At 46.7% G+C, this 23,050-nt stretch overlaps 1 protein-coding gene across 1 annotated transcript; it reads left to right on the top strand.

Annotated features, from left to right (window-relative positions):
* Positions 1 to 1,628: 1,628 nt before the first annotated feature.
* On the top strand, positions 1,629 to 22,923 carry castor2 (cytosolic arginine sensor for mTORC1 subunit 2). The gene is made up of 9 exons (XM_006640819.3): positions 1,629 to 2,159; positions 8,232 to 8,302; positions 9,662 to 9,855; positions 12,591 to 12,723; positions 13,935 to 14,058; positions 14,523 to 14,633; positions 15,690 to 15,772; positions 16,125 to 16,219; positions 17,305 to 22,923. Exons 1-9 carry the CDS (start codon positions 2,047 to 2,049, stop codon positions 17,368 to 17,370), a joined length of 990 nt encoding a protein of 329 aa, XP_006640882.1. The 5' UTR covers positions 1,629 to 2,046; the 3' UTR covers positions 17,371 to 22,923.
* Positions 22,924 to 23,050: the final 127 nt, after the last annotated feature.

Below are 23,050 nucleotides of genomic sequence, written 5' to 3'. Positions count from 1 at the left end.
AGTCCAGACCAGTCCAGTCCTGAAGGTCCTAGAGGAGTGCGTGGGGCTCTGGGCTCATGCGAGTCTCTGCTGCAGATGGTGCTCTAGGAACCTCGAGCCCGGTACTGTGCTCACGTTGCTCCATTGTGGCCGTACCAGTGTCACTGGGGTTAAGTCTGCAATGGATTAGCATGCATTCCTGGGGGGTGCTGTGGACACTCAGTCCAGTTAAAACTATAGGGAACAGAGACACTCTCTGGCCAGCCGAGCCTCTGGAACTCAAGTACAGACCTTTCTCTACTGTTATTGAGGAACAATTCCGTTACATCTGAGGAATGCGATTAGAATTCTGAAATACTAAGCGTAACCTGTTTAAGAAGAAAGTCTAAAACATTGTAAATCTGCTGAGGGTGTTGTGCAGCAGCACAGGCACATGGTTAAACAGGGCACAGTGACCCGTCTCAATTCGGTCTCCTCAGGTGCCTTGCAGAGTGAAACAATTTCATTACAAGAAAGAGTACTTATAATTTCAGAAAAATAATTCTACTCATCGTGGGAGCCAATAGGTACTTTGTATTTCCACTGTAACTTAGTGCACCAAAACATTAGTGGCCAATTTAGAGCATTTTACCTTCCCCTGCCCTCCTGGTGGTTGTGCCTGCCAGTTGTCTTCACTCCTCCATCGCTGAAGACCCCGGAAATAAAAACTGTACTAAGCCAATAATTCTGACGAGTTAAGCGAGGGGGAGCACAGAGCTGTTGGCTGGCAAGAGGGAAACTGACGAGGCAGGTCGTGACCCGGCTGACTGACAGGGGTGAACAGGCTGCCATTTCCGAGCCCCAATTTAAAAGGGGGCAGAAGGATTTCCGAGCTGATCGGATCTTTTACGGATGCACACGGCGGCCTGAGTTCTTTCTTTCATGGTCTCGGCGGTATCGGTATCGGTAAGTAAAGTGTTTTGCCACACCAGACCAGAAAAGCTCTGAATTTCAAAGAATGGAAGTTTGATGGCTCCATAAAGCTATGAAACGATGACGCTCAAGTGAACCAGTAATATGTTGGCTGAGATCCTTTCTGTTGTTGTTGTTATCTATTGGGGTCCAATATGTAAAACACTGTTTTGTGGACTAAGGTCTTTGCGCTTGAGCAATCATCCACACCTGTTTTAATCATCGCGAATGATAAAGAAAACAACACGGGTGGCGTCTTAACAACATGCGCACGGCCTCGGCCAAGCCCACGTTTGTGAACCTCTGACACTGCCCTGCAAGGCAGCCTGGCACTCCCGCCAAGACGCCAATTTAACAAGACATCTCAAAACGGAGCTAAGCCTTCCGACTGACAGTGCGCATATTTGCGTTATCAATCCGCTTTGCGTTTCCACACACACACACACAACAGTCACAACAACCATTTTTTTTCAATTCGGATGCAAGCTGCGCGTGTTTATGGTAGGGTCTGGGAGACAACGAGCGGGGCAGATCAAATCTGATGCACTTGATCGGATTGCAGTGGATGAAGACAGCGCTGCGGCAGCGTCCGTCCCGTTTTTCATGGAACGCCGCGAAAACTACAACTCCCGGCATGCCCCCGGGCATGAGGCCACGGCGGGGCCCCGCCCCCCCCGGTCTTGAGTGGCAAGTTGTTTGTTTCAGCAGCTGGGTTATTCCGAGCTCCGCCGGAGAGAGTGAAGACGGGCACCGTCAGTCCGTCTCTCTCGTTTTTCTCCCCTCTTTCCCCCGTTTGTATCTCATTCTGCTTTCTTTTATTTCTCTCCGCTCCATTCTCTCCCCCTTTTCTGGAAACGGACAACTTTTTTTTTCCCTCTTTCTTTTCATTTCCAGGCTGCACCGTCACAAGGTTGTTTTTTTGGGGAGGGGGGCGGGCGGTATTATTTTTTTTTTTTAGTGTTGCTTTTTTTTAATTTCTGTTCAAGAAAAGGGGCTCCTGGTTTTGCAGCGGCGTTTGCGAGTGGTGTTTTCCTGGGGGAGAGGGAAAGAAACGCTAAGAAGACCGTTCCTGATTTTTTTTTGCCTCCCAGATGATCCACAAATAAGACAGAAAAGATGGAGTTGCATATTTTGGAGCACAGTCTGAAAGTAGCGAGCATAGCAAAAGAAGGCATTCAGCTCTGCACGTACGGACTGATCAAACTCGCCTTTTTGCCTTCTAAAACTAGGTAAGTGTGTACAAAGCTGTCCGCAGTAATTAAATACATCACCGATGGGGTCATATCCCCGCTATGGCAAACTACAGAGCAATCGCCTCTCTTTTCGGAAATTAAAAAAAAAAAACAATGCTCAAGGCGTGCAGCCACTATTATAGACTGACCTATAGCTGCTTTTTTTTAATTCCCACAAAGTTCTTTATGTAATTCCGCCGATTCGTGCGGTCTGTAAAAACGCAGAGAATGGGAGCTCCCCAAAAGTGCAGCCCTTTCTCCTCTCCTCGTCGTTTCCCTGCCTTTATGGAGAGAAAATGTCATTTGAAATATTACCTTCCTGCGTTCGCATTGGGGCTTTTTTTTTAAAATGGGGGGTGGAGGGGGGTGGACGTGCTGTAGCTGACAGTCGTGATGTTGTTGTTGTTGTGGTGGTGGTGGTGGTGTTTTTTTGTGCTTTTCCTTGTGTGCGACCCTGGAAAGGCTTGGGCAGGAATGAGGGGCAGTTTGAACCTGCACTGCCGCTGCGCGTCTGCGGAGCCGCTCGCCGAGAAGTGACGCTCGAGTTGCACATCGGGGGTGCAGGGTTGGGGGGGGTCTGTGGGGTCTCCGTCCTGCGCAGCACCGAACCGGGTCGGGGGGTTCGGGTCGTGTCGCGAATGGGTCAGGCAGCCCCACGCCTCCCTCTCCTCCCTCCTCGCCTTCCACCCCCCCACCTCCTATTTTCTGACTTTGCAAAAACTTTTCATTATCTGGTTGTTTCACACACAGCTGGGGGGGGGGGGCTCTTTGCCCCGAGGAAGACCAGCTGATTCCGCGCTTGTTCTCCAAGAACAACCAGTAAAATTACAGAGAAAATGACATAAACGAAGCCTCTTTATGATGCCTGGACTTGTAAAAATCTCTGTAGCGTCTCGTTGGCTCCGGTGGCGGTGCTGACCAGAGAGAGCCGCCCGTGATTGATGCGGTTCAGTAGAACAGTTCACGTTTTACAGACTCCGCTTCATTTCCGACTCCTGCCTTGGAAGCCCACGACGTCTGTGCTCATTAAGTTTCTGTTTCCTTTTTATATAGAGTAGCCAGATCACCTCGACAGTGATGTTTGGTTTTTATGGAGGAGAGAGCGGGTGTAGGAAGCACTCGGATCCATTTCTGCTCACCTCTGCTTGAGGAGTGTGATGGGTGAAGAAGACAGCCCTGTGATGAGTAAACAAAATGCCCTGGAGGCAGAGTCTGCCCTGCCTTTTGCAGTGTTGCCCCACAGTCAGTGTGTAGCCCAGGCCCACCATCTTGGTGAAGGTGCTGATTGTTCTGGAACACTCATCCCTGTGACCTTTGACCCACGACGCTGAGCTCCAGTGTGGCGGCAGGGTGAGATAGTGATGTTCAGTTGGCTGATAAGCAGAGATGTTTTGAGGTTGGTTTGTGTAGAAGTGTTGATCGGGCCCAAGGCCTTGCGAGCTCTTTCACGCAGTTCACAGTTCAGCTTCCTGTTTGTAGCCCAAGGAAAACATCAAAGCCGTCAGCCCAGTGACGGAGCAGGAAAGGCCGAGAGCACTCGCAGGACTAGGTGATAACCGTGCCACCTCTCTCGCAAACCCGGGCGGGTTATTTGGGAGCTGTGGCTGAGGTTTACAGCCTGGGCTGACCGCTGCGCTTGTGGGTCTCACGCCTGCCGGCTGCCTCCTGGCTTTTTCCTCCAGGAGGAAATGGCAGACTCGGAGAACGGGCCCCAGAGCTGCCCAGTAACCCTCACGTGGGAACGCACCGCTCCGACATCGCAGGGGTGTTGTTGGGGCATAATACCAGGCACAGAGCGGAGCAGGCACAAACACTGGAAAACTGGACCTGGAGTGAGTGTGTGTCTGCTCTGAGATGGACTGGCGTTGCATCCAGGGCGTATCCTGCCTTGCCCCAGTGCTTGTCGAGATAGGCTCCAGCTCCCCCGCAGCCCTGAATTGGATAAAGCGGAGAGAAAACGATTGAACGGAAACTTCAGCGGAGATCCAGTCCCCTTGTCAGTTGGGTCTTGCTGACAGAGAACAAGACACATTGCTTTCTGTAGCTGGGCAGAGGTGTTAGACTGTATACAAGTTGTGGAACCAGCAATTCAAAGAAACATTTGCTGCTATTTGAGACTGATGATTTTCCAATTTTTGTGTAGTTTAACCAAACAGGTTTTTCATTTTGTTGGTTTTGTTGTTGCTGGTGTTTTCCATTCCAAGGCACTCTGTTTGAACAAAGGGGGGTCTTTTTCGAGTGCCAGTGCTAAATTAGGGGATTATTAACGCAGCACTTGGACTGTTTCAAGTCTCCTGGGATTGTAGCTCATTTTAGCACCCACCGTTGGGCACCTGAGGTAGAAACCAAGGAGTCTTGTCTCCCAGCTCCAGCAGGATGTAGAAACTGGCATTTTTGATCGGACCTTGTCTGTGGTTTAAATGCATGTGGTACTATACAAGTTGATGATAATACAATTTATGTACTGCTGAATATAACTTTTCCACATTTCTTTGAATTGTTTACAGTGCTAGATACAGGTTTTCTTCATTTTTTTCTTTGTTTTCTTAAACATTGGGGAAAAAACGCTAATATCCTCTCTTTTTACCAGTAGCGGGATGATTTCTTACAGGAAAGATCTGTCCCGGTCCCAAAGATCGAGTGGTTCTGGTGGTTTGGGTTCCAGCTCAGCTCTTAAAAACCTAAATTGGACTGTTATTAAAGTCACTGATAATTAGAAATTGCCCCGTGTCTCAGAGGTTCCATTGTAAGATAAGAAAACTTTACTGTCCCCTAGGGACACTTTTGTTTTGGACAAGCAGCCCTTCTATACATCTGAATACATCACAAAACATTACATATCACATCTGTTACACAGGCATAATTTGTTACAAAATAGTCATGACATATAGCACATACATAGTGTATTACAGCATATTTGGCTTGTACTGACACAATTGCGTTTACCATTGCTATTTATTTTAATTTCGTTAAGAGATACACAAATACTCATTTTCTTCTTTATGTTTGATCTATCGGGCACAGTTTGATTTTTGAGCACTCAGCAAATCACATCTAGAAGAGCAGGTGGTTTCTTTTAATATGGTGGCACACGTATGCGTCAGGCATCTCACCTGGGCATTAAAGTATTTTCCCCATCCCGACAGACCAATCTGTTCTTTCTTTTGTTGTTTTTCTCAAGGATTACCTTTATGACTTCAGCATTTCAGAAGGGTTGCATAACTGGTTTGTAGCGAGAGAGAAGGTTTATTGTTTTCAGCAAATACCGCCACATGCTGTTGGCGGAGCGCTGACCTGTACTGCCCCAGTAGCTGCCTGCGAAGTGTCTCGCGGTGGTGTAGAATGCACACAAGGGGAAAACTTCTGAGCACGGGGGGGTGGCCCTGGAAAGTCTATTAGAATATAATCGCACAGCGATCTGGTTTTTTCGCCTTGCACAGCCAGTGTAGAGGTGTCTGAGGAATACACTACAGGAGAAATGCAGCCATCTTCTGGAGGAGATAACTCCGGTACCTGTGGAGTTATGCTTTTGAGGTGTATCCGTAGCTCTAGCATTTAAGAGGAGTATAAGGGAGGGATAGATTTTCTTTATAAAGTCTGAAGCGTTTTGCAACCCTTTTGAGAGAAAGAGTGATGCTTAAGACCACCTTTTTCTGCAGGCCACTGATCGGCAGTTTAGATGACGCAGGACAAGGAGGGATGTAACACTGAGCTCTTGTTAGGGCTGTATTCCTTTCCTGTAGCACGTGGAGGCTCTTTTGCAGTTTGTGCTGATGAAAACGAATATTTATGATCAGGTAAAACTTTTTCCCCAAGTCTGATCTACTGAATGCAGAGTTAAGTAATCTTAAGTGTCACACGTCCACTATGGTGTTTGCTTGCATTAAGGAGTTGGTAGCTGGTAACACCAGAAGTGGTTCAAAGTGCTGGACGGTTTTTCAGTTCTTTAAGAAGAAGTGGAAAATGGGTTGATGGATCAATTTTTCTACCAGTAACGAGCTTGGCAAGAGAGAGCCCCAGGTGAGCTCCAGCAGTCTGACAGAGGGATACGTCAAGCTCGAGTACAGCCTGCCATTGGGCAAGACGGAGCGCTCCTCACTCTTTGGATGGTGCAGCATTGACACACAGGATGTCGACAACACTCTGTGACGAACGGCTGCATTGATTTATGCAATCCCTCTATTTCAAGCACTGCTCCATTTTCATGTTGGTTTCTCGGTTACCAAGTGCTGGTTCTGTGGACATGGTGGGCAGGGAGCATCATGACTGCTGGTTTTGTTTTTCTGCGCATTCCAGGCGCTATATTTACCTCCAGGGCAGATGGGACTTGTCTTTCACAAGTCGACGTGGGGGGGCGGGCAGTGTTGTGCAAGAAGCTGTTTTGCAATCGCCTCTTGATAAGAAAATAAAAGCGGTTCTTGTTTTTGAAGATAAATCGTGGCAGAAATTCAAGCCGGGCTGGATTAAGAAGTGCTTTCTAGGGGGAACGAACAGGTAGGCGAGGTTAGAGAGCTGCCCCATCGAAATGAGAAATACTGAAATAAGTTTCTGTCCTATTTCTCTCTGCGCTGTTTTTTTGGAAGCAATGTTAATCCATGGGTGTCATTTCATGAAGCAGTTCAGGGGGTAAAGACTGATTTTGGGGTCCCCCTAAGATAAACCATTACACTGCAACTGCCTTTTTAGCAGAAATGTGTGGAAGGCATTTCAGAATTTGGGAACACAGTTAAATGGCTGAGAAGCCCTGTCTTTTGTTTTGTTCCTCCCCAAAACAAAGCACCTGATCTTAATACTGATGTACTGTGAGCTGTCAGTCCAAAAGATCCTTCAAGGTCAGTTCTAAGACTCCCAGTGCAGAGCAGTTTGGTCCAGTTGGGGCTTCACAGACTCCAGGCTCTTGTGCCCACTTTCAAGTGGTGAAGCACAGAAACTCCACAACACATCCCCCTGTGCCAGTTTTCTCAAAATAAGGAGCTTAAAGTATCCCGAGCACCCATTAACTTACCAGTTTGCCTACAGCTCGTAAACCCTGAAAAGGGTGAAAGTGCTGTGTTGTGGAGGTTTTATCAGTTTCTCGACAGGCAGTAAAAAGCTGAGTGACACTGGTCTCGCCCTGCCTCGGATCCAGGGTCCTCGCAGTCCTCCTGGTTAGTGCTGTGGACACCCGCAGGGGCAGGGGCAGGGGCAGGGACACCTGCTGGGGCAGGGGCAGGGGCGACAGCGGTGACCGCTGTCAGTGTAAAGCGGACCAGAGCAAGGGCATGTGTCACAGTGATGAATTTTCTGAGCTGTAGTTCACCTTGTACCGAGAGAGAATTGTCTGTGGGTTTTAAAAAAGCTGTCAGTGGCTTTCACTCTGAAATTCATGCTGGATGTGCCGTGCGCTGCTGGCCTGTGGCTCTACTCCAGTGCGTATTCACAGAGTGTTTGTTTTGTTGCCGTGCAGCAGCGCAGGATTTCCTTTTCTTTCTTGTTCAGCTTTTTACATTTTGCCTACAAAAAGCATCGTACAGTTCTTCCCCAATGACACGGAATAAAGATTGAGCTTTATGTGTGTCAAAAGTGAAGGTGCAGCCTTTGTTCTGTGTTCAGAATCAGTTTGTGTTCTCTTGGGGTGTGTGTGTGTCTAGAGAGAATAGGCTCTTTATTTCTGTTTGTTGCTCGCAGACATGCTGGAGCCCATTCAAGCTTTTCCCTGTGGAGTCTAGCTGCATTCGGGTGACCAAGAGAAGCTAAATGGTCACCAGTGACATCGCTTGACGTGATGTGTGTTGTGATTTGAAAGACACCCCACAGAGTTCTCTGTAGTGCATCACCTGCTTTTAATTCAGCCCAGAATATTCACTTCAGTTCCTTTTAGAGACCCATGTCCGTTACAGAAACAACGTTTTGGAGAGGTTGCTGTGGTACAGTCAGAACAATCTTGAGGAATTTAATTTTATTGGGGCCATACAGTGATCTAGTACCTTACACAATACTCTGAAATCTCTTCATTCCCAGCATGGTTTAAGGAAAGTTTGTGTTGTCACTGTTCCAGTACTGACAGCACTTCCCTTCTCTCTATTGCAGATGTAAATTCTTCAGCTTGACGGAGACACCAGAAGACTACACCATTATTGTGGATGAGGAGGGATATAAAGGTAAGTGTTTATCTTCCACTTATCAAAAGGAACAAGATGTCTCCCATATTTATGTTCTTCAGTCACATTTAGGTTAAACTCATGCTGGAAATAGAATGTGTTTCCTTGGAAGTTGTTCCTTTTGTCATGTGACCTGGAGAGGTCATCTGTTGCTTTAAGAGGTTTGTGACCAGATTGATGTATTCCTGAATCTACTGTTCTGGTCTTGTTTGTCCAGCTGCTCATGGGGCTGGGCTGAGGCCTCCTCATTGCCTCACTCCTGGTTTCCTCAGCTCTAAATAGTAGACCCCATGCCTCCCCATCGGCGACCGTCACGTACAGCCTCCTGGGTGAGGAACTGGACTGCTCTGCCTCGGTCTCCCCTCCCTTAATCAGCACACGGCTCAGCCTCAAGCCTCAATCGTCTCAGATTTATTCACTAGTCCTTCAGCTCCAACTGCCAAAGTAAACTCGAACAAGGGACTTAATGCCTTAGGACGTTTCACCGTCTGGACAGTGTCTCTGCTTAAGTCACGCAGCCCAACACCCCCAGTACATTATCCAGTGTGTCAACAGAAGGCCACACTGCCCAGTACCCCTGCTGTCACTGCAGGGGCTCTGAGTTAAGAGCTTTAGCGCTGTGGGTGAGTGAATCACTGCCATTACAGGTCGGTTGCCAGGGGACCCTCATTGGTCACCATGACTACTAGGAAGCCCTGTGTTGCAAAACAGGTGCAGGTACATTGAGCAGCCAGGAAGCTTAATTTTTTTTTTTCCTGGGAATCATTTACGTAATCAGGAGAAACTCTTAGCTTATACTGAAACATACCAGGGCTGGTAAACGCAGTAACAAGCAGCCTGTCTCAGTTATAGTTATTAAATTGTGTGTGTAACATTTCCACACTCTTTTTTATGAGGGGTTAGTCTGTTAAAAGACAGGATGTTCTTCAACCGGTGCAGTTTTTTCATGAAAATAGTGGAGAAAGCTAAGGGATATCATCGAGTTCAGATGTTCAGAAACCATGGCTTAAAATCAGACATGTTAATGAAGCTCCCAGAGAAAGTCTAGACACCCTTGCCAAAGTAATGCATTTTGTGGCCTAAAAATGCACAGGTGGGACATTACACTGTGTAAATAAAGGTAAGATATATTCTGATTTAATGCGTCTTATTCAGTGAAAAACTGCACCACCAGGTTAATATGAATGTTGGTGCGAAGGTTCAGAATGCGTCAGGAGTCGGCAGGTGTCCTTCTGTGGGGAGCTTTTGTGTTCCAGCCTGGTAGCACCCCTGGCCATCAGTGCCCATGCAGAGGGCAGGACCCTGTGGTCTCTCCAGGTGCCAGGGTGGTGGACGCTAAAGAACCCTTCCTCTTTCCAGAGCTGCCCCAGTCCGAGTTCCTCAGCGTGGCCGAGGCCACATGGGTGGCGCTGAACGTGGTCTCTGGGGGAGGCAGCGCCTCGAGCTCCCAGCCGATCGGAGTCACCAAAATCGCTAAGTCGGTGATCGCACCCCTGGCCGACCACAACATCTCCGTGTTCATGCTGTCCACCTACCAGACGGACTTCATACTGGTGAGCACGCCACCACGCCTCTCAGTGCGCAGACTGGCCACCCTGTGCCAGCACGTGTGTCGTAAACAGCCGAGGTGAATGGATATGTAACACATTAACTCTGCATTACAAATCCAGAACTTTACTGCTCTTATTAATGTGCAGGAGGAGTGCACACTGTTGGGTAATCCATACTAGTTACTATATTCTGGGAATGTGAGTGCACACAGTGCCTTGTAAAAGTGTTTACCTCTTCCAGCGTTTACAGAGCTACATAATCTACTCCTGGCGGGACAGTGGCGCAGTAGTTAACATTGCTGCCTTGCAGCGTGGTGGCCCTGGGATCGATTCCTGGGGTGCTGTCGGCATGGCATTGGAATGCTCTCTCTGAGAGGAAACTGGTGCACCCAGAGGAAACCCAGGACACAGAGTTCAAAGAATAGTGGTGGGTTAATTGGCTTCTGGGTAAATTACTCCTGGTGTGTGTGTCTGTCAGTATGTGCCCTCTGATCGACTGGCGTTCTGTCCAGGGTGTATCCCACCCTGTGCCTTTTGCTTCCTGGGATTGGTTTTGGCTCACTTTGACTTTTGAATTTGAATTGGATAAAGCTGTCAGAAAATGGATGGATGTATAATCGACTCCAGACTCATAAAGATGAAAGAATGCTGATAGTATGCAAATGTCGTATTTTCAAAGACTTAAATATGATTCCTAATTGTATAAATATTCATTCCAATTATTTCAGCAACCCTGAATCAGTTCAGGTGCAAAAGATTAGCTTGAAAAAATTAGTGTAGGCTGTGTGTGGGTGATCAAGGAGGTGTAACATTCGCACAAATGCATCTGTTTCTGCAAGGCCACACAGATGGGTGTTTAATAAATCACAACTTACACAGTGTTACGACAAACCAACCATGAAGACCTAAGGAGCTTTGGAATAAACCTTCAGTGGTAAAGTGGTTGTGAGGCACAGATAAGAGAGAGGTTACAAGAAAACTCCAAGGTCTTGATGACTTGATTACAGCAAGGTCCATCAGAAAGACGTGGGATGTCCTAATGAGATGAGGCCAGCTTTTTTTAAACTGAGCAGCTGGACAAGCAGGAAACTGGTTAGAGATGCAGCTGTGAAACCAACATTGCCTTTGAAACACGTGTAAAACTGTGCATTGACACGGTCCTGGTCCCCACACAACACTGGCCTGTATGAGTAACAAGCAAGAAGCCATTATTGAACAAGAATCATCTCACATCTAGTGTGGAGTTTGTGACGGAACATGTAAGTGATACTGCCCACGTGTGAGATAAATTCACCTGGTTTTGTGGACTGATCAAAGTCTTCTCAAAGTGCTGACCGATACGTCTGGCATTGGTGCCTATGAGTCCAACACGGCACTTCTGCCAGTCGGTACCAACCCAGCTGGAGCGTCTCAGTCAGCAGGATCCGGGAAGCTCGTGAGGTGTGGGGCAAGACTGGATGGCAAAAAGCACAGGCGAATCCTAAAGGCGAATTTCTAAACCTTTAATTGTTATAATTTTGAGAAAATTGGGAATATTTGCATTTTTTAATTTTAATTTTAATTTAAAATAATCTTCATGTTTTTCAAAAGCATGTGATAGGGGTTGAAAGCTTTTGAAACCCCTATAGCCCCCTATCACTGATGCCACCTACCTATTAGTGGGTGTATGTGGTGAAAGCTTTATATATTGTTGAAGCCTGGCCTGACTGACAGTCTTCCTTCCCCACACAAACCCACCGGTCAGGCATGCGACTGTCCTGTTCAGATTGTCCCGCTTCAGCCACTGTCAGTCCGCAGAGGGAGGGGATGCAAACTGTAGAAAGAGCCTGGAATTGAAAACAAAATGTTCAGTTGATGTGCTTACATAAGGCGGATCAGCCCCGGATCAGTCGTTAATTCTTGCTGGAATTTGCTGTAACTTTCATGGCTGTGTTAATACTCCAGGCCAGCTGCTCCTGGCCACAGAACAAGTCCCGAGCAGGCTTTTTAGAAACAGATGAGGAAATAACCTGCAGAGGTTATTTAGAGAAATGACTTAGAGGACTCTCAGACTGGGGGGCTGTTGGGAGTTGCAAACTGTGGAGCTTATCCTAAACTCTGATTAAGATTTAGATCTTTAAATAAAATTAAAATTTTAGTGTTGCGTGTTCTGCGAGAAGGTATTTCAAATCAAGTTCCATTTACATCCATCTATTTTCTCACCACTTCTTCAAGTTCAGAGTCATGGGGGAGTCGGAGCCTGTCCCAGCGGGCAGTGAGCACAGGGCAGGGCACACCCTGGATGGTAAACCAGGCCATTGCAGGGCAGAAACGGACACACTCAAACCAGGGCTGATTTTTCAAGAAATCGGTTCAAATGCCAGTATGTCACTGGACTGTGAGAGGAAACTGGAGCACCCAAAGAAAATACATGCTAACACAGACTCCACACAGACAGCACTACAGTTCTGCAAGGTAGCAAAACTAACAAGTTTGTCACCATGCAGCCTGTTTCTTGTACAGAACAGTCTTTTACACAGACTGGTGGCACTGGTGGCGGTCTAGTTCAGCATTCAACTTCAACTCGAATCTGTTCGGAGCCTCCACTCGAAGCAGCGTCATTTCTTGCCAAAGAGATGATTGACAGGGGGCTGTTCATGGGCCCACAGGCCAGGAATTGAAAAACAGTAGCTTAGAAGTAAACAGGGCTGAGGCCAAAAGAAAGTGATGACCTCAAAGTGTCTGTCTGTCTTCCGCAGGTTCGAGAACGGGACCTGCCCCTGGTCATGCACACCCTGTCCTCCGAGTTCACTCTGCTCAGGGTGGTCAATGGGGAGACTGTGGCAGCCAACAGTCTGGGGGTCACCAATGGCTTTGTCAAGCCCAAAATGGGTAGGTTCTTGTCTGACCTGACAAGTTCATTAGAGTCTGTAGACACCTGTACATAACCATCCTTCATCAGCTGTGTGTCGTGTCGTAAGTACCCTTTGAATGTAGGAAAGGAAGCAAGTGAGAGGAGCTGATTTGGTTTCGGCTGCTGTTTTGTGTTGCAGCAGCAGGACTTTTAACTGGCAAGGTGTGGTCAGTTTTGAGTTTGAATGCATGTCCTCTAACAGTCTGCATTTGTGACCTTTTTTTAGTTTTTCCATTGTTGAGGTTGAACTACTCCCTGGGTTTGGGTATTAAAAATTTAAATCTGTTCTGATCAAGGCTAGAGCCACTTGCTGTGGCAGCTTTTTGAATCGATTCCTAACTCACTAGCCTCGGAAATCACTGCAAACATCTTAAAGGGAGAGCTCTTCTTGTCAAGCTTATTGCTCTTCATTGACTTCTAACATTGCTCATGGGTTTACAAAGCATTTCCTAGAGAGTTTGCATTTAATGTAAAATAGAAAAATTCCATAGAACACTGCTATTGCAGCTGATTCAAAGCACATACATTCATTTTAACCTGATTAAATTATTGGAAAAATTCCTTGGTTAATACACAAAGAAATTGGTGCACCAGCTTTCTTTCCAGTGAAATTTTAATTCCACATGGCACATGATTCAAATAATCAAGTGTCCATTTCACGCAGCTGTAGCCTTAGTAGCCTTAGCACCTGGGATGCCTGTGCTGTGAGATGTTTCCTTAAGTATTTGCAAACCAGCCTCTTGTATGGAATTGTCATCTGAGGTGTTAAATTTCCAGAGTGGAGGAGATGCTAGTTGTGTGCCTGGCATATTAATTTAGTGACTCTTATCAAGGTCTCCTCTTGTTACAAGGAAGCCTGGCCTTGAGACTTCAGTTTGTGATAAGGTGCCAATCCGGCAAAAATTGTTGCCATCTATCTTGAAGATCTTGGCACTCGTCCCTCAGTAAATTTATGACCATGTGTTCAGAAGTGAGACTTGCTGGGCAGATATTTCAGGAAGTACAGTTCAGACCTGTTCTTCAAGGTTGGCTCTGAATACTACGCCTAGTTTTTTATTGCATCATAAGGACCAAATCTGTAAAAGGAATGAAGATAATGCTGGTTGGAGCCCTAAGGAAAGGCATGTTCCCAGTCCAGTTCCCACTAACCACTTTCGGCCCTGACCTGAAGCCTCTGTCTCCTCTGCAGTCCAGAGGCCCATCATCCACCCCCTCTCCAGCCCCAGCAACATGTTCTGCGTCACCAGCCTGGACCCCGACACCCTGCCTTCAGTGGCCACTCTGCTAATGGATGTCATGTTCTATTCCAGTGGGTAAGTGTTTCTTCAAAGTGCCCAATCCTAAACAAGTCCCACTCTGGAGGAATGTCAGTGGTCGGTAGGACCTCCCCTTGGTGAATTCCCATTGCTGAGCTTTCAGGGGATCTGAGGTTTGTAGCGGCCTGTGTTGTCGAGAGAGCAGCTCAGACCATTGCACTGGCACCCCCTTGTCCACCGGGTTTCCTGTGTGACTGAGGATCTACAGCTGCAGCACATCAAAACGATGCGAAAACACCTCTTGTCAGGGCCTGATGCAGACTGTCACACAGAAGGCAGATGTTTGCACTTACGGAATGGCTGCGGGGAAAATCCAAACCATATAACTAATGCAAAGATGATTTCTGTATTGGTTTGAGAAGGGGCTGCTCAGTTTAATACAACAGGGCGTTCCGTGAGGCTGATCTTAACACTAATCCACAGATAGAGGCTCCTTCAAAAATGACAACATTGTATTGCAGCACGAAGGAGCCTGGTGCCACCGGCGAAGACTCCGGACACATCCGCTTCTTTTCCTTCTCTCTGATTGAGGGTTACGTCTCGCTGGTGATGGACGAGCAGACAACACAGAGGTAGGCAGCCGCAATTCATTAGCCTATAGAAGAGCCATCAGTCTCCGCGTCCTCCACAAACACTCAAGACAGCATCCTGCTGGCTTCATAGAATGTGGATTACTTGGGTATTGATAGAATAGATATTGATACAGAATGACCCAGGTCCAATGTCTGCAGGTTAGAAATGTCCACTCCTCAAGAATTGACCAAGTCTCAATATATGGACACACAGGGACTGGGTTGTTGACATGAGGTCGAATCTGCATGTACTGTATATTGAAATTGCTAAGAAGTGATATTCTTGCAGAATTAGTATTTTTGGAAACTGACATCGAAAGCTGGCAGAAGATTTTGGGAGACAGTAAACTAGAAGAACTACCAGCATTGTCTGAAGATCCCTGGTGTTAAAAACCCAGCACTCGTGACGGAAACGTCAGAGCAGAAATGACATTTAAACCAGCATCTAGCAGATGAATGACCACTAAACCATGACCTAGAGTTTTTCAACATGACTGTTTCAAATGGGAGTGACCCCATTCAGTTGGTCTCAAGTTTTCAGTTAGATCAAAGAAATCCACTTTCCGGTCAGTAATTAACGTGCAATGAATTAGCCTTGCTGATTGATTGGATATTAAAAAGAGCAAATCTAGTCTAAGATCAGCTTAGTCTAAGAGATGGCCCAAGTTTGTTTTGTGAAGGCATCACAGAGAACTATGGCCTAGAGTCCTCAGTTGAATACGGACACCAATGGGTTCAGATAGCACAAACATCACAGTGAGAATTATTAACCACAGTGGCACCAGGACCCATGTGGGAAATGATCATCTGTGCAAAACCTCCAGGCAGCTGCACCGCTTGTGCAACCTGCTCTGTTTAGGGAAATGGAAGCAAATTATTTAGATGAGAAGACAGATCACTTGGTTTTGTAGGTCTTGCATCAATCAGTAGCTCACTGAAAAGTGCCGGCGCTGCCGACATCTGATGTCAGCTCAGAACCAAACAGGGCCCAACACAAGCCCGAAGGCGGAGCTGTCCTGTGGTGTAATGCATCTCTCTCTTGCCTCTCCTGTCAAGGTTTCCCAATAACGTGCTCTTCACTAGTGCCTCCGGGGAGCTGTGGAAGATGGTCCGGATTGGAGGGCAGCCGCTGGGATTTGGTTAGTGCTGGAGGGTGGGGATAGCTAGAGGATGTATGAGTCCGAGGCCAGTACTACAGTACATCATAGATTCATTATGCAAACATGCTCCGATGTTGTAACAGGGCCTTTTACCATCAGCTTATAATACTTTTCTGGTCTATCAAAGGGACTGACATAGGCCACTGATCAGGACTTAAATGGACCTGAGTACCGGTAGACTCCCAACACATTGAGCTGCAAATGCAGGGAACCTTATGTTAGGGATACTGTTTAACTGTTACTATTCGTAGAGAATTATAATACCAGATAACTACCAGATGCAGAGCAAGCATGTGTGATGTTCCTCATTCGTGCATTTTCTCTCCTGCAGATGAGTGCGGTATTGTGGCTCAGATATCTGAACCGCTGGCCACAGCAGACATTCCAGCCTACTACATCAGCACCTTCAAGTTTGACCACGCTCTGGTGAGTACGTCGCTGTTGCACCGACTGAAACAATTCCAGTGGGACCTGTTCCATTGTGCTCCCTGTCTCTTCAAAGTAAACTGCCATTGACGAGACCAAATCTAGAAAAAAAATGCACAATCCATTTAATGGAACAAGTAAAGGCTCATTCCATGCTGAAAAGAGAGGAAAAGAAACAACATTTCGTCTGTGAGGCCTTTACACCCGAAGAAGACTCTAAGTTGTGTTTCTTTTCTTCTCTTTTTTTAGTATGGAATAAACTTTACTTGTTCCTTCCCAGCCTACGCATGCTGACGCAGCTACCTACTTGAACTAACCCATTTAATGACTGTACAAACAGAACTGAACAGAATTCTCTACTTTTCCCTTTGATGTAACTTCTACAAAGTTATCTCCATTCTAATCTTCTAATCTTTTGAAGTGACTTGCACTTCAAATCGACAACCACTTGTTTCATCAGACTTCAAACTGTGGTTCTTATCAAGCAAGAGTTGGGTTTCCCAGCAAGTGATGGATATTTGAGCACATGAGATAGTCCACCAAAAAGTCACGTGCTCTTTGCTGAAACATTGCTTTCTGTAGCTTTATAAAGACTCAGCACAGGCATGAATGTGGTTCTAGCAAAGCCGTGAAGTGTCTTGAGCCAACCACATGCAGACCAAATGATGCTTTATTTTCTTATTTCTCAATTCTCCATTGAGATGATGTTGAGCTGTAAAGGATTATTGCTCGTCACAGTCTCAAATGCTACTTTGGTCAAAGTTTTCCTATTCTATATTCTATACTGATAGTATGTAAAAGCCAGGTTTTTAGAGCCATAAATAAGAATCTTATTTACATAACGGTTCAATCCATTTGTTTCGGCAACCCTGAATCGGTTCAGGTGCAGAAGATTAGCTTGACAAAGTGGGCTTGATTAGGAAATGGTGAGAGATGGTACTCTAACATGTACACGGCTGTTATGCAAGGCAAGTGAAATAATGAAATAGGCGCTCCATGAATAGATGTAGGAGGTGCTGTCTGTCTGCTGATCACGCTGTCTCACCCTGGAACTCCCCCTCTGCCCCCCCCGTTTGCCACCCCAGGTCCCAGAGGAGAACATCCAGAGTGTGATTGGAGCCTTGCGGACCAATGAGAGCGCAGCGCAGTGAAGCGGGAGCAGTGCGTGATGGGAGGACGGGGCGGGGAGGTGGGGCTCGGCTCTTGGCTGGCGCCGACCCCCGTCCTTAATTCTCCGGAGAGCTCCGAACTCTTCACGTGCCAAGAGCCACAGCAAGAGGACTGCTGGGAGAGGGGAGAAGGGGGACCAGGGACTTTTTTTTTTTTTGGACTGGGGTGGAAAAATAACTGGGAGGCGGGGAGGGGAGGGGAGCCTCTCCCCAGCTTTGAGCCCCCAAACTCCCCTGCCCTGTTTCCTGATTTGTCAAAGACTGTGCCAACACACACCCCCCTTTCCCGCCACCACCACCACCGTACTGGCACCTCTGGAGGGATCCCCGGCTGGCGTGACGGCGGCCCGGTTTTCTCTTGCGCTGTCGCACTCCCTGCTCTCTTTGCACACCCTGTCACCACGGCAACGAGGCCTACTCAGGCCTGGGCCCTCATCTGCCGCCAGTCCCACCCTTCTCCGTGTGCTGCGCTTGAGGCCCTCGGCTGACAGCTGGCCTGAGCTTATGGGTGTGCTGGAACGATTTGCTAGGAGGGTTATTTTTATATATATACCGTATATATATTTACTTCTATTACTAGGCTCCTTTTCCCTAAGTGGGAACAGTTGGATGGCTTACACGTTGCCACACTCATTCTAAGAAGTATTTTATTCTTCGTTCAATCGCCATGGTTCCCGTTTTTTTTTTCCTCCTTTCTTGGTGCCACGATCCCCTCCTTTTCCAGGAAGGGCTCCAGGCCTAAACTGATGCCTTGATAAAATGTCAGTATGTTCAGTATTTATGTTGTGGGGGGAGTAGAACAGAGCTGCGTTCACGCAGGGGCGCGGTGTGGTGTGAATTTGAAGAGCTGGAGTACTGTCTGTAAATTAGGTTCTTATCAATGGCAGCTGGCCTCTAAGATCACACAACATGGTTCGCTACTGTCCTTTAATATTCATTTATACAGAGATGGGATTAGCCTCTTCTGTAAGGAATTAGTTATATTCTATTCTATGATCTAGGTTTGAAAGAGACTGATTGCCAAGACTGTTAGGACAACACTTTATGCTTCAAGAACCAACTTTAGTAACATTAAATGGCAAGCAAATTGCTAGAAAGTGGAGATTGACTAAATGGCATTTTCCTTGTTCTCGCGTTCTTGACAGCAGTGTGCATTCGGTCTCTTGAATATCCAGGGCTGCTTGACCTGGGTACGGTGCTTGTGCACCAGGCTTTTCAGGCCTCGTCCCAGGACGGACAGAAAACCTGTCTGCAGCAGAGTACCCGACAGTGAGCTGACTTCCTGTGAACATGGGTCTTGAATTCCACGCATGAGCTTCAGATCAGTCCCTTCGCCTTCCAGGAGACCGAGAAGCATTGACAATTGGACTGTCCGTCAGCTATACATCACTAGTGATTTGTTTGTTTTTACTGGACAGGTTTTTTAATTCTGGGGAGCCCCAACGTGGAGATCCGTGTGGTGATTTTCCACACGTGTCTTGTTCACATGTCGCCCTTTGTTTCTTTGTGGTAAAAGACACCTCGGGGGCCACACCGCCTTATCACTGAGAAAGGCGGCCCTCTGTCTTGAGGCTGGCCGATTTCAGTGGTCCAGGCTGGAGAAAAGACCATTACTGAGAAGTAAACGCCACACCACGCCCTCTGCATTGTGACAGTCTTCACCTGAAGTGGGTTTGAAGTTCAGAGCTGGCTCGAGGAGTTTGTAAGTAGGGTGGGTGGTGGTCAGGGAGAGAATTAATGCAGCAGTGAATGCTCATTTCAAATGGGGGTGGGGGGGTGGGGTGGACAAGCACTGGCTTCTGTTTAGGCCTCCAGGCCTTATGTCTGCACTTTATGACTGGTCTACCCCTGTACAGACCTGCACATGTGAAACGAGTTTTTTTTTTCTCACCTTGAAGGAAGCTCTGGTAACAGGAGTGTTAAAATGCAGTTAAAAACGTATTCATTTTCTTTGGAGTTTTCCACATGGTATTCATCAGTGTTAACAGAATTTGAGTATCATTTTGTCCGGGGCTTTATTTTTAACGTTTTGAGCTTGGAGTGTGTAGTTTTCAGAAACACTCTCACATCTCTCCATTCCCTGGAGCCCAACTTGGCCTCTACTTGTCATTTGGGCAGAGGCAGGAGGGAAAGTCCTCTTCAATGAAGAACGAGTGCATCTTCTCGGGGGTGTCAGTTCTAAGTTTTCAGAAGGCTGTATACAGCACTTAACCAGCCTTTTGATCCACAACATTTCCAGTGGCCTTGCTGTTTAACTTCAGTTGTGTGTGGGCTTTTTCCAAGCCCTGTAAAAAAGATAATTTTAACCCTAGATTAGTGCTTCGTTATTTAGTATAATTTCAAAGCAGGGTTTTCTCCTTTAATGTTCGATAGATAGGTGTCCAATAAGATGGAGAGGAAATATTAGAATCGGCGCTTCAGGATTTTTTACGTGTCACTACCAATGACAGAGCATCTTGTTTGGTGGAAGGGTTGGTGCTCAGAGGGTGACAGACCACCTTTCTGGTCAATGTGACTTTTTATTTCACTATAGCTATTGTATTATTTCAAGTGCAGCTCGAACTTAACTTCAGCCTGCTTGATGAGGGCAGTATCTTGTCTCTCGGAGTCTCCTTGTCTCATGGAGAGTGCATACAGGCTGTCGTCCAACACAGTCACTGGCACAACCGGAATTTGCCAAATGTACCCAAACCAGTGTAATTAGCATCTACAGATAGATTATGGATTATGGAGCAACATGGGTGCAAAGCTTTGGAAAGTTTATTCTAACAATAGGGTTTGGCTTCTGTTCTCAGTCGGTAGTTTGTGGTGATGGATCTTTAACTGCGTTGCAGGCTCTTTCTGCTCCCCTAGTAAAGCCAGCAGGAGCGGTCTTCATGATTCTCTTTCCCCATGGAGCTGGGTAACTTCAGGAACCTTCCCGCAGGGCTTTGACCTCAACCCTGCTCTCCCGAGTGGCGTTTTGGGAGCTCGGTGACACAGCAGATCCATTTCTCTGGTCGGTGTGCTTTGTGTTCTCCCTCGTCTCCGGTTCCGGGTCTCTCGATTGGCCTGGGTAAACGTTGCTCTGTAGCCCGCTGAAGCGAGCCGGCCTGCAGCTAGTGCGCAGGGGACAGCTGTGTCTTGTGGATGGAATTCCATCAGCGGAGTCGCTTTTGCACTGGCGCCGCAGCGCTGCACTGTTGCACTGTGCTCGCGAGTGGCCACACAGCAGCGCAGACCGCTGTTCTGGAGCTGTGGCTGCCATCCTTAGATTTTTCACCTTCACCGACATCATAAAAACTTGAGACCTTGAAAGGCTGCATCACATACTAGGGGGTTACTTGCTGGTGTGTATCCACGCCCTGGAGCAGATCTGTACAGGAGCTGGCACACGCAGACAGCGCTGTGGTCCAGTCTTTCTGCTACGCCCCTGTTACCAGGGAAACCTCCTGATGCCTTGCTGTGCATTTCTGCCCCCACACAGGCCTCTGTGAGGTGCTTGGATCAGACTGATGCCACATAGCTTTTTTTTTTAGGAGACAACTCTATTATCCTTGCTCCAGATGGAAAGGAGGTTAACATGATGGCTGAGATACTCTTCTGGCTCCTCCAGTGCAGTACTTTTATGCAACCAGATCTTTAATTGCTAAGTGGATCCTGCTAATTATCAAGTCATTGAGGAGTTGGTTGTAGGAAAAGTGTGCAGTGGATTGGAAGGGCCACGTCTTAAGCCTTTCTCTGCACACAGTCCTCATTTTGCCAGCGTTTCTTGTGTTTGTATTTATCAGCATTCAGTGTTTCACCATTCATGAAACAAATCAAACTGTGACCTGTTGGGATTTCTGTCTTTTTCGGTCCAATTGAACTGGAGTCAGCAACTCTAAAATCTTTAAAGTCCTTAATTAAGGGACGTGAGTGATTCAGAGCTTAGCTGGAATGAAGACTAGTAGGCTCTGCAGCGCCACAGATCCAGAGTTACTAATGCACAAATGCAAATGTGACCAGAACCAGATGCCAGTGAAAAGCAATAAGTCATTAACTAGTCCCTCCGTCGCAAATGGCAGTCTTGGATGTTAGACTGAAATGGAGAGTCTGTGTGGTTTAGCTTTTGGAGGAAGATGGGTGAAGCGTCACTGATGAAGAATACTGTCACGAGCTGAAGCTGATGAGGTCTCGGCTCATGAAAAACAAAGCATGTCCTTGGATTTATCTCCCACCTTTAGTTAATTATTAATATGAAAAATGAGATTTGATTGGCCATTATTTGGATACCAGCAACTTCATCACCAGTCTATATCTCACGCAGATAGAGCCAACATAGAGTTCTACACATTTTGGCAAATTGGCAATTATGCTGTCCACGCCCTCTGTTTAGGTGGCTATGCAGTGTTTTCTTTCCCTGTTTGGTATACTGTTGTGGCTATGACATGCTATAGATTAGGGGTCTCCAACCCTGGTCCTGTGGAACTTCAGTCCACATAGTCTTACATGACAACCAAAATCACCTTTTCAAACATTATGGACGCTTGTAAGTGATCGATCAATTAAGCAAAGTATGCTTAAATGAAGTAAATGTCAAGGTTTTAAATTGATGAGTGACCTGTAAAAGATCTAGGCCTGGAGACCCCATTCTGCTATGAACTGGACCCGGTATAAAATATGCAAAGCTCACTGTAATACACTGATCGGGGTGCAAAGCGGAGGCCAGCATGTACAGAGCTGCTGAAGGGTGAAAAAACAGATTTACTGGTGACGGTAAACAGCCCACATGGGCTGTTCTTGCAGAATAAAATATCCCCGATATGTCAGTGCAGCAGTGTAATCCAGGGTCAGAGTGTGTTCAGCTCTGGAACGATTTTGCTTTTTTACTGGAGATGTTATAGCTGTATGGCCAGTTTAAGTTAATCCAATTTGATACATTTCTGTATAGATGGTTATCATTGGGTCCTAATGGCCACTTTTGTTGTTTGCTTTCCCTGTATTCATCTGAATTTTGTTCTTAATGATCAGTGATCAGTCACGAAGGGCAGGTGGTATTTGAATGTAAAGTCCTCCCATAAATTGTACCAAATAGGTTCTGGGCAGGCTGCAGCATTTGGCTTCAACTAAGGCAAAACACCCTGTAGTTCTGTAGCTGAAGGCTTGATGCTAAATGCTGCCTAGCCCTGCTGTTCTTACAGGTGTGTAATGACAGCAGGTCTCTGAGCACTGATGCACACGTAGTGTTGCTGCTAGATACTGAATGTACATTGAGAACAGCTCTCCCCTGTCGAAAGGTTCCAGATTTTATCCTCAATGGTACCTGCCTTGTGATATCTGAGCGAGTGGGAGGTGGGGAGGGTTGTTGATGTTTTCTGATTTTTTTTTTTTAAACCTGTTATTTTTTTGGGGGGGCTGAGTGTGTGTGTGTAGGGGGGGGGATGGTTCCACCCGATTGTTAGACTCTGTAATTTTCCGATCCAGCAATAGCAGCATTGCAGAGATTATGAGTGTGGATCATTCCAGCGAATGAAAAACATTGTGGCAAAGAAAAATAAAAAAATAATGATTAAACCCGTTTGTGAGCCTTGTGCTTTTGTAACTTGTTCCACTTTATCAGCTGCCTTAGTTTGGGTTCGTGCAGAGCAAGGCCGCTGGATTCCCTGTCCTGTTTTTCCTACCTCAGCCAGCTGCCCATCCT

This window comes from Lepisosteus oculatus, chromosome 26 (genome assembly GCF_040954835.1).
Source record: "Lepisosteus oculatus isolate fLepOcu1 chromosome 26, fLepOcu1.hap2, whole genome shotgun sequence".
Taxonomy (NCBI): domain Eukaryota; kingdom Metazoa; phylum Chordata; class Actinopteri; order Semionotiformes; family Lepisosteidae; genus Lepisosteus; species Lepisosteus oculatus.
This window is presented reverse-complemented; position numbering and strand designations above follow the sequence as displayed.

Excerpts from the sequence above, each read along its gene's own strand:
- castor2 (XM_006640819.3), top strand. The coding sequence starts at position 2,047 with ATGGAGTTGCATATTTTGGAGCACAGTCTGAAAGTAGCGAGCATAGCA. Across the intron at positions 12,724-13,934 it reads CTTTGTCAAGCCCAAAATGG|TCCAGAGGCCCATCATCCAC; the intron begins GTAGGTTCTTGT and ends TCTCCTCTGCAG. Across the intron at positions 16,220-17,304 it reads TCAAGTTTGACCACGCTCTG|GTCCCAGAGGAGAACATCCA; the intron begins GTGAGTACGTCG and ends TTGCCACCCCAG.